At 42.8% G+C, this 12,295-nt stretch overlaps 1 protein-coding gene across 1 annotated transcript in view; it reads right to left on the reverse strand.

The window, feature by feature from the left end:
* Window positions 1-12,295, reverse strand: part of LOC311224425 (G-protein-signaling modulator 2-like) — a 185,683-nt gene that overhangs the window by 53,637 nt on the left and 119,751 nt on the right. Inside the window, exon 9 of the mRNA XM_084309408.1 lies at window positions 5,608-5,770. Coding sequence (XP_084165534.1) covers window positions 5,608-5,770 — 163 coding nt within the window. The remainder of the gene's footprint in view (window positions 1-5,607; window positions 5,771-12,295) is intronic.

Genomic DNA, 12,295 nt, shown 5'->3' on the forward strand with positions numbered 1-12,295 from the left:
TCACTATAATTGTCCAACATTCGTGTTGTCTATTGTGCTAGAACTCCTGGTCAAAGTTCTCTGTCTGCTTTTCCTCCTGTTCCGAGACCCCCGCCTTCCAGTCCTCCTGTGATTCGAGTCCCATGTTCCATTGACTCTCCTTCATCCCAGTCCAATGTGTGTAAACCTCTGTGTGATTATAGTTCTCCATTCTCTGTGTGTAGCATGTTTACTCCTCCAATTATTCTATGTGTTGTATATTTACCCTCCTAATTATTTCCATCTGCAGTGATTATAGTGCGCATTCGTGTATGTGTTCCATTGGGCATTATTGTCTATAGCTGGGGTGGTTAATCCGTTCTTTATGTACTCCTCTCGTTCGCCTCCCCGTGTCTCACCTCGTCTCTTCCTTCACGTCTCCTTATCATTTCCTTCACCTCGAATCTCAAAAAGTTAATAGTAACCGCTCTCGGGGGGCCTGCCAGCGGGCTGCTTCGGCACAGGCGCCCCGTGGGCTCTCTGAATCTCCATCACCACATACAGGGCCATAGACTCCCTTTCCACTCCGTCCTCCAATCCCCATAACCGGGTATTATTTCTCCGCGGTCTCCCTTCCATGTCCGACAGCTTTTCCTTCATTTTTTCTTGTTGTAGAATTGCAATTGTCAGTACTTCGTGTACTGTATCTTCGTTTCCCATTCCTCCGCCTCTGCCGTTCTCCCTTCCAACGCCGCCACGCTCTCACCCTGTTCCACCATCTTTTCATTGACCGCTTCGAGTCCCGCATCCATTTCTCCCCCGATATCCTCCTGCTCCGTCTTCAATTCCTCCCCCAGCCTCCCGACATCGGTCCTTATCGTGTCCGTAATTGTCTGCATATCCGCCAATATTGCGTCCGTCATTGTTTTCATATATGCCAATATCTCGGCCTGCATGCAGACCGCCCATCCTGGCACTTCCCTGTCGAGCGCGGCCGGCCGGTAAAGAAATGACATTCATGAATGTATACTGTCCCCCAGGCTACTCCCCTGACTTTCTATCTAAAATATTTACGGTACTGAATTTGCCGGCTTGGCGTATGAAAATGCCTTTGTGGGTGGTAGGGCTGTCTTAAATACTTCAAAGCTTCGTTCGATGGGCATGGGATTCGAATATGAAAATAAAATTCGATTATAAAAAATAATCCTGCCCAAGCCCCTACCCATTTCGTTGGTCACCCTCCGGTTTGGTATACTTAGGAGTGTTTGTAACACCCACTTTTAAACCGACTTCCACGGAGGTCAGACGCTCGGCATGATCGTTAACCGGTAACACCCACTTTTAAACCGACTTCCACGGAGGTCAGACACTCGGCATGATCGTTAACCGGTAACACCCACTTTTGATACATTATTCAAGGCCAACTTCCCCCCTCTTTTAGACACCATAAGGGCAGACTTAGTTAGATGGGCCCCTTTACCAATCTCCTGGCTAGGTAGGATAGTCCTCGTTAAAATGAACGTACTCCATAGACTGTTATATGCTCTTCAAATGATCCCTGTGCTGTTAACAAACAAGGTTATCAAGGTGCTAGAAGGCTGGCTAAGCTCGTTCATTTGTAATGGGAAGAAACCACGTCTGAAAATGGCCAAGTTACAGATGGATGGCGTTGATGGGGGTCTGGACCTGCCTAATATAAGACATTACCAACTAGCAGCACACCTTAGGTTAGGGTGCTTGTTGGCTGGCTTAAATTAGACCCACACTCTATCTGGCTAGACAATTGAATCTTCACAATCTAAGTCCCCCTTGTGGAACCTACTATTTATCAAATACTTTAAGTCTGTTAGGAAACTATGCTCTAACCCCATCACGCTATGCTCAATCAAGGCCTGGAGGTCCGTCCGTAAGGTGGAGGACCGAGCTAAGTTAACTTCTCCTCTTACCCAGATTGTAGGCAACCCTGACTTTAAGCCGGGCCATATAATAAAATCTCGGGTTGCAACCGCACCAAATCTATTCAATTTAGAATCTTACACCGCATTCATATAACCCCTGCCCTCAAAAGTAAAATGGATCCCAATGCGTCCCCACTCTGCTTTAAATGCAAGATAGAGATTGGAAACCACGTCCACTGCTCCTGTGTAAAGCTCCAGAGCTATTGGTTCGACATCGCAGAGGAACTCTGATATATTCCAGATCCCCATCGAACTGGATCCCATATGCCTGTTACTCGGTCTCCCAGATGTTCATATTGCCAACTTCAAACATAGGAGACTGTTCAATTTGTTGACATTTGCTGCCAGGAAAAACATTATTTTATTCTGGATCAAGGACGAGGTCCCATCAATGAGATCATGGCACAACATTATTATGGACTGTATTCCTTGTGAATACATCACATGTATGCTGCACTCCAAGTTGGACACTTTTTATGAAATATGGGACCCATATCTATCTCATATTGGACCTGCGCTATCCGCCACTGTACTTGGTGGGTTTCCCCATTACTCGTAGCCTCCCTAGAGCAGTGTTTCTCAACTGGTGGGTCGCAACCCAAAAGTGGGCCGCAGGGCCATTTTGAGTGTGTCGCGGATGTGTATATATATATAAAAAAAAAAAAAAAGTAAAAAGAAAATTATTATTATTATTTGTTTTGCACTACCTATCTTTGTGAAAGTGGCTTCTCAGCTCTGGTCCAGCTGAAGACAAAGCAGAGGAACAGATTGGACATTGAGCATGACCTCAGAGTTGCTTTGTCTACCATCACCCCAGACTTTGAGACTCTTGTCAGGAGCAAACAACACCCCCAGTTATCCCATTAGTTCCCTGGGATGTTAAGCTAAGAAGTCTACTAAGGATATATTATTTATTATTATTATTATTCTTTTATTTCATTGTTTTTAGCCCTAGTTATCCCATTAGTTCCCCCAAACCTACTGTAGGTCTGTTATGTTAAGCTAAGAAGTCTGCTAGGAAGCATAATTATTTATTATTATTATTTTATTTCATTGGGTTTTTAGCCCTAGTTGCACTTTTGTTGCAACCCCAGTTATCCCATTAGTTTCCCCAAACTTAGGTCTGTTATGTTAAGCTAAGAAATCTGCTAAGAAGCATATATTATTTATTATTATTTTATTTCATTGGGTTTTTAGCTCTAGTTGCACTTTTGTTGCACTTTTTTGTGTTTACGGTATTTCATGTTTTTAACAGTGCATGAAAGATTGTGTATTACTGCAATTTTTTTTTTATATAAATCATATTGGTTCAAAAATTGGGGTCGCGACTTAATGACTAAGGAAAATGTTGGGTCCCGAGGCTAGACCAGTTGAGAACCACTGCCCTAGAGATCACTAATGTCTTGTATGTAGGTGCTTTGTGTTGTTGCAGAAGGTATCATAATGTATTTAAAAGTGCATGCCTGTTCGCACACACACACGAAACACACGTGCACTCACACATAAAACATGCACACATAAAACACACGCACACATAAAACACACATGTACAAAACAAACGGACACACTCCACACACACAGTCTGCATCAGTCCACTGGGTGCCATCATTGGCCAGGAGCCGACTCCCTAATCGCCACTATTGCTATATATACATTGTATAACATATGAAGCCATCTGAGCCATGTTTTTGTTGTTTGTCTTTTGTCATGTCTGTTACTGTACTTTTATAGTTTATATTATGTCTTTATTATATTATGCTTATTGTCATTATTGTTGTTAGTGCTAGTGTTGTTAGTGTCTTTGTTATTAAGACTACTGTATTGTGATGTCTTGTTCTATTTATGTTTTGAAAAAGGAAAATAAAAACGTATAAAAAAAGAAAGTAAGCCTCGCCAATAGGTATTCAATATCTAGCAATCAAGCCGATTGTGCAGGCCTTCCTTGCAGTCACAGCTTTCAGTGTGTGTATGCCTAATTCCTCAAGAATAATGGCAGAAATAACAATTACAACATATAATTTAGTTATTTTACATGTACATAGGATAGTTGTAACACGAGAAATATAGCTAAGATGATTTGGTGGCTATTCTAGCCATTTAAAGTCATCAAGAAAGGAAACTTTTCTCAGATCCGCAGCAGTCAACCACCTCACCCTCTCACCAATGTGTGCCCTCACTTTATTAAAGTGTTAACGCATTACAGCTTATGAATTCCTTTTTCAGAAGAAAATACAAGATCCTTCTGTGCCACAGACGGTAGCTAGTCCCAAAATTATGACGAGGAGGGAGGACAATTTAGACTAATCAGTAGGCAGTATACTTTCCCCCCAGGAATCAGTGGGAGTGTCAAGCGAAGCAAGGAGCAGAGGAGAATCATTGGACTTCCGGTCAAACATTTTCAAAATAAAAAGGTCCTCAAGTCAAAGTCTATAAGATGACTCTTTGTGAACAAATAACTATAAAAGTGCAATAAATGCAGAGATGTCCGTCGTATTTTCAGTCAATCCGTCTTTCAAGGCAAGGGTGGATAATATAACTGTTGGGTAGCGTTGCCTTGCCAGCCTTATGCCTGAACTGATTCAACTGTTTTGTGATGGAACATAGTCTTGGTTGTGTGATTTCACAGGTTATACCCCAGACCCAGTGTGGTTTGTCAAAAATGCCAAGATCATTTTTTGATCCAAGTCCGTCACTGCCCACACACACTTTGATGGTAAAGTAAGAAATGGCAATTACCAGTAAGTGGACGAGACAAGCTAAATCACATAATATTCTCCAGCATCATTACAAGCTTAGTTTAGTCTATGATAGTGATAGTGACTGTATGCGGGAATTGTGCATCTTATGTGACATCAAAATATTTTATATTATGGGCCAGTCACTATCACCCCGGTCCACTAGTGCAAGACTATGACATGCCTCCTCCGACACACATGGAGTCGCCAGCCGCTTCTTTTCACCTGACAGCTAGTAGTTTCACTGGGAGAACGTAACACATGAAGCGGTTCAAGCCGTCTCCCCCAGAACCCCTTCCTGCTGAACAGACTGACCAGTAGGAGTCACTGTTGCAACAACCAGGACTCATACCACACCGGCTTCCCACCTGTGAAGACTGCCAATTGAGTTCATAGGGATGACTGATCAAGCCGGACCTGACCTCTACACTACCCAGTCGCACCAAGGTTGTTTATAGCAAACTGTATGCAGCCCAATGCAGCCGTTTTTTGTTTTTTTTTGTCAATGATCCGCCATGGACTAAAAACACACCTCTTCAAACAATATCTGAAATAAAAGTTTTAAATAAATAAATAAAAATAACATTCTTACGTTTTGCTATTATGTACCTTACTACTACTATTCTACTAAATTATATTTAAACTACTATATATCATGCAAGTATGCCTATACTACTATGCACTCAGAGTGTAACACTCAAGTTCGACACTGTTTAACAATGCCACCGACCCTTAGCTGCAGCCAGAGATTTACCCTTCCTGCTGACTTACACTTTGTAAGTTGCTTACATTTAGTCAGCTAAATGACAATGTAAATGACAGTTGGTAAAACCTTTTTTTAACAAATACTATTGGAATTGGCAATAGTACCGAAAACTGTGTGAACCCAAAACCGTGACCCGAGCCGAACCGTGAGTTTTGTGAATGATTTCACCCCTAGTGGTGATACACTATACCTGGGAAGTTGTGGTGCATCTGGTGACTGCTCCCCATCAGCAGAGGGCTGTTGGTGCTTGTGTAGCTGCCCAGCCGAGCGCTGGAGCTGGACTTGAGGCCGAGCACCAGCCGCAGGTCTGACAGGTTCATCCTGGCCGTCACCTCGCCAGTCTGGTCTCCAGTCTGAAACCAGGAACCAGAATGTCATGTAAACCAGGATATAAGCAGCGCACAGGGACCAGGATGGAGAGTCACTACAGAACTCATAATACAATACTATCAAAAGATACCATAGTATCACGCTACAGGGAGTACATAAGCATTGTACGTCTGTATATTTCGATATACCACAATATATGCATGACATTTGTTAAAAATGTTTAACTAAACTAGCCATAATGACATCCAAATGAATAAGAAGTCCAAATCGATTACACCAGATAAAAAAATCAATGACTCGATTACTAGATGAAATTCAAGGCTGTTGAGATGCACAGTCAACCCATTCGTTTTTTTTTTTTTTTTTTTTTTAAGAGCAATATTTGACAGATGATTATTTAGCAAAGTGAGTGCATGCAGGTCATTGGATAAAATATATTTGATCCACATCATTTGTCCTTTCGTTAAGTAAGAGATGTGGTCTTTTACATTATTTTATGTTATGTCCTGGTTCCCCTAGGCTGGAGCATAAGAGATTTTATAGCAAAAATAAAGTTTGAGGCCTAACTGATTAAGTCGAGTACGGTATCCAAAACCCCAGCCCAACCCTCAGCCCGCCTCTCCAGGAAGGGGAAGTTAATAGGTGCCCAAGTATCATGGGATGCGTTTGTTTGCTCCATCTAATTGAAAATCAACTGTGAACGACTGTGAACTGTGCTTCTTTGTCAAGAACTTTGATACTTTATCCAACTACCTGCTGGTAACTAACTGCTGTTCAGCCATTCTGTACATCATTCTCCCAGACTGCATTGGAGCTGTTCAGCCACTCTGTGCATCATTCTCCCAGACTGCATTGGAGCTGTTCAGCCATTCTGTGCATCATTCTCCCAGACTGCATTGGAGCTGTTCAGCCATTCTGTGCATCATTCTCCCAGACTGCATTGGAGCTGTTCAGCCATTATGTGCATCATTCTCCCAGACTGCATTGGAGCTGGTAACTAACTGCTGTTCAGCCATTCTGTGCATCATTCTCCCAGACTGCATTGGAGCTGTTCAGCCACTCTGCATCATTCTCCCAGACTGCATTGGAGCGAAAGGCCAAAGAACGAACTTGTTGGACCTTGCTCGGACCACTGTCTGACTGCCCACCTGAGCCACGAGGCTATACTGACCCCCTGCTGTTATATACTGCCTCCCTGCTGTTATATACTGCCTCCCTGCTGTTATATACTGCCTCCCTGCCGTTATATACGCATAGTTGGGCCTAGCTGAAGCAGAGGGCATCCATGAAGAACTTTACTGAACCAAACTCCATGTTTGTCTGAACTGTTCCATTCCAACAGAAATCTCTCTCAACCTTCACCATCTTGGTTGAGAAACCGAGGCTCATTACAAAGCCACTGAACTGTTCCGTGGAGCGAACACCTGGACCATTTGGGGGGCCAAGGAAAGACCGTCGTCCCATCATCATTTTGCCTGCATCGGCCCTTCCCTGGCTGTCCTGACCGTGTTCCGTTTCACTTCCGCGTTCGGTTTGCGCGATCTAGTCAAGTCAAGTCAAGAGATTTATTTGTCACGGCATACAAGTATACAATGAAATGCGGGTGGTCCGATTGGCCACTGACGTTTTTTTCAGCGCCAATTGCGTTACTCCTAACAATCGCGCCAGCAGGCTGTTACCCTAACCCTAAGCTTAACCAATTAACCCTAACCTTAACCAACTAACCCTAACCTTAACAAACTTCGAAAGAGAGCGACTTCGAAAGAGTCGCCAAGCTTAACCAGTTTGTCAGGAGTAACGCGATTGGCGCTGAGAGAAACGTCAGTGGCCAATCAGATCGCGCAAACCGAACGCGGAAGTGAAACTCCGTTGGGGAAAAGATACAGGCGTCCTGACCAGCTCTGTTCAGAGCAAGCACTGATCATTATCGTGGCATATTTGGTAATTGATGCAAATTTATCGATTAGGCTAAAATAGGTTAGTGTAGGTGTTCAATTAGGATAAATTATCTGCTAGATCTAGTTGTCTGTCTCATCTGCAAGTTTGTATCCTAATCCGTCATCCCAATTGATTGATAATCTAAAAGTGGCATAATGGTTTCCTACAGTTTCTTGAGTTTTGATAATATTTTGATAATCTAATCCAGTCACCACATTATTATCAGGGTTATATCATGGAAATCATGGAAACACGTTCACGTTGTAATTAACTGCCGTTCATTTTCTTTGTCTGGTCATATGAATAATGGGTCCACTGGGATGTACTCGGTCCCTTATTACTGTCAATGATTTTATACTCAGTCGAAGAGGGCAATTTTTCCAGGGATGTCAATATGGCACTTATATCTGTCCTACTCAAGAAAGATAAGGATCCCACCGAATGTGGCAGCTATAGGCCCTTGAGTCTCCTCGGAGCCGATCTCAAGCTATATGCTAAGGTGCTGGCCATCCGACTCCAAAAGCATATGACATCTCTGGTTAACCCCGATCAGACTGGCTTTATAAGAGGCAGACTGGTCACGGATAATATCAGACGATTACTGCACGTGATTGATGCCAGCAAGGATGTCGCAACCCCTACGGCTGTCATGTCCTTAGACGCGATGAAGGCCTTCGATAGATTGGAGTGGTCATATTTGTGGGCAGTCCTCAGGAGGATGGGGTTAGGTGAGGGGTTCATTCACATGATCAAGGTTCTCTACACAGGGCCTTCGGCCATGATCTTAACAGGGAAACTCTGCTCACCACTCTTTCCTGTGTCGCGCTCTTCTAGACAGGGTTGTCCTCTTAGTCCCGGACTCTTTGCTTTATCACTCGAACCTCTAGCTCAGTACATAAGACAATCCCAGATTATATCCCCTGTGTCAATTAAGGGCACAGATCACCATATCAGTTTATACGCGGATGATGTACTCCTATTTATGCAGAACCCCGCCATCTCTCTACCTCATCTTCTCCAGGTAATAGATGATTTTGGCAGTCTATCTGGATTTAAGATTAACTGGCCAAAATCAGCCTTTCTTCCACTCAATGAGACTGCGAAGGCAACCATCCTCCCAGCAAACATACTCATGGTAGAGCACTTTAAGTGTCTTGGGATTGAAATTTTCCCCACTATTAACCAGACAGTAAAGTATAACTACTCCAGCTTGGGTGACAGGATTACGAATGATTTTAACAGGTGGTCCAAATTAAAAAAAACTCTACAGGCCCGAGCCTCAATAATTAAGATGAATGTTTTACCCAGGATTAACTTTATCAGCTCCATGTTGCCGTTATCTCCTCCTGTTGGTTACTGGCAAAAACTGCACTCTGCTGCATATAAATTCATCTGGAACAACAAACGCCCACGCTTAAAGAGATCCACTGCACAGAGGAGTAAACTCGACGGGGGTTTAGCATTTCCAGACTTCAAATATTATTTTCAAGCTTACTCTTTGAGACCTCTCATCACTTGGTTTGACGCTCATGCAGCCGTGTCCTGGCAACCATTGGAGGAGCAGATAGTGACCCCTTATAGACTTCAGGATATTGTGTATACCAACATTTCAATTAAGCAATGCAAATTACGATTTGGCCCTCTTATCACACATGTGATCCAGATTTGGCGTGACACCCAGAAAGCGTGCACTAACCGCCATAAATGGCACACGCACTCCCCTATATTTAATAACAATTTACTTCTTATTGGACGGCAACCTATTAGGTACCCTAGATGGGAAAATAAAGGCATCCATACATTGGGGGATATCTTCGATAACTCTGGTCTCCGCTCTTTCCAGGATCTATCCGACGGATATGATCTCCCCAGAACCTCCTTTTTCTTTTATTTACAAATGAGAGCAGCTCTGAAGGCTCATGGCGTTCCATGGGACATCCCACTAGAGCGACACCGATTTCACAAATTATTTTATGACAGGGAGACATCGAGAGGCTTCGTCTCTGACTTTTATCGGCACTTACTTATGTCCTCATATAAGGACCTGCCCCTAGACACGATTTGGAGAAAGGATATCCCTGAGTTGGATATAGATTTTGATTGGGATGCAGTCTGGGAAAATGTTAGGCTATCATCACGCAACCCAGATCACCAACAGATTCATCTAAATTTTGTTCATAGGACTTATTTGACCCCCAGGCGATTGAACCTAATGGGCCTCAGACCTGACTCTCGATGTACCTTGTGTCCAAACGGTGCCATTGGAACATATATGCATATGTACTGGGAATGCCCTCCTGTTGAGGTCTTCTGGGAAAACGTTACCTCTCAGCTATCAGAGATTTTCGCTTTGACCATACCAACCTTGCCTTCTGTATTATTGTTAAATGATGTTTCTCAATTGCCGACGTCGGTACATGTAAAGAGACTCATTTTGGCCGGCCTTACGGCTGCCAAAAAGCTGATTGCTTCACGCTGGATACAACCAGATAAGTTATGTCCGAAGGTATGGATTCTCACCTATCTTGATGCGTTATATCTGGAGATATCCACTGCACGAGTTTTAGGGGTTAACGAAGCCAATATTGCTATCTGGTTGGCAGCGGTTACAAAGCTTAAAGAGCGCATATAACGTTCATTTGCTAGATAATCTATTGTATATAATGTATTTAACCCACATTGAGGTCCGGGGGTGAGTGGGGGGGGGAGCAGGGTGAGCGAGTGCCATTGTCCACTTGTGTTTTTTATTTTTTATTTATTTTTTGTTATTATTATTGTTATTATAATTTTTTCTCTTCTCTTGTAATTTTAATGATGTATATTTTCGGGACCCCCTTTGGCTGTGGGTCTGGTGGCCGTGGGCTCCGACTGGGGGGGGCCGTGGTTGGGGGGTCTCTGCGGGTTGAAGCATTAAAGTGGCGTGGTGCTTTGGCCCGTGGGGGCGCCGGACTTCGGGTCCTTCGGGGTTGGGGTTCGCAGCTGCCGGGCCTGGGGATGGAGGGGGCTCAGGAAGCCTTATACTTTGTGACAGCTTATTTGAACTAGATATGTATGCAAATGTATATTATATTCTGTCTAATTTATTGTCTGATCATTTTGGTTAGTTTATGTTTTGGATGTCTTTTACGTATTATTGTTATTATTGTGTTGTGAGTTGTGATGTTTCATGTTTGAAAAATAAAAATAAAATTAAAAATTGATCACAAAAAAAAAAAAATGGGTCCAAACTGCAAAGAATGTTCTCACTGTTCAACTTGTCAGAGTGATAAGACTACAACGAGTTAACGGTCTTTAACGTTAAGCGGTTAGGTTTGGTTGAAATGGATGGTAGTGCCCCTGTGTGTTAATTAATAGTATCTCATCATTGAGTAAAATTTAAGACTTTTTTTAATACCACTTGCAAAATGTAATACCGATTTCAAAATCAAATCAAATTTATTTGTAAGGCCCGACAACACACATTAATGTCCCCATGGGCCGGACATGTCTTCTTTAAACAAGTCAAGAAGAAACATCACAATAAATCAAGAACAAAAACACCATGAAGTCCAAACAATTTTAAATAAATAAAATAAATGAATGCAACACTCCCAGACATACCCCATGTGAAGGTAAGGAAAAACTCACTAAAACCTAGCAATAGGAAAAAATGCACCACAGGCAATGTGGAAAAAAGAAACCTTAGAAGGGCCGTTCAAGGGGGGATCTCCCTTCTTAGATGTCGGTGATAGTAGTGTTGCAAAACAGGTGAAACAGTTGGTAAGCATGTACATATACGTGTAATGAAACACAAATAAATGCATGCAATAGCAACTGAACATTTTGAAAGATTGAAAATGGAGCTGATTGAGGCCTGGGGGCGGGGTAGAGAGGGTCGCATCCTCCTGGTCATCATCACGTCCACCACTCCGGTCATCACCATGAGACAGCCACTCACAGGGAGACAGGACAGGTGTTAGACGGTTCATGTGATTGTGATGGGCGGACATAGCAATAGATACATGTGGTAAGCATATATGTGAATAGAATAGATATATGTAGTAAGCATATATGTGAATAGAAATACTTAACCCAGCAATGAACTCAACGTCTAGACCACGTTGACAGACCACGGACAGAAGACGGTATGAAGCTGATGCATGGCCTCGGTGGTGCACATAACCACCAATTCCACGACCATACTAGCACAGTGGGTGAACTGGTGGCTGTACTTGCGTGCCAATTTGAATTATTGCATGTTCCATACAAGCTCTCACCAGACGCACCAAGCTCCCGGTAGCCCCGCAAAAACCCAGGGTTCCCACAGACATTGCAAAATTAAATTCAAGGACTTTTAAGTAATTTTCCAAGCACTATTTTTTCGTTTTCAAGGATGTCACTTGAAGGATACAATTCACTTTTAAATGTCATTTTTTTTAAAGCATCTTCTTGGCCTGCTTGCCAGCTAGAGCCAGCTATAGCGTCACACGCGAAGAAGAAATGAGGAAAAGCAGTTGGAGCGCGTGAGACATTTATTTTATAAAATCAAGCACTTTAAGCACTTCAAGGACTTTGTGCGAACCCTGAAAACCACTTATACATTTCATATATTTTATATAATTTCATCTTCT

This window comes from Notolepis coatsorum (genome assembly GCF_963971535.1).
Source record: "Notolepis coatsorum genome assembly, chromosome: 3".
NCBI lineage: Eukaryota > Metazoa > Chordata > Actinopteri > Aulopiformes > Paralepididae > Notolepis > Notolepis coatsorum.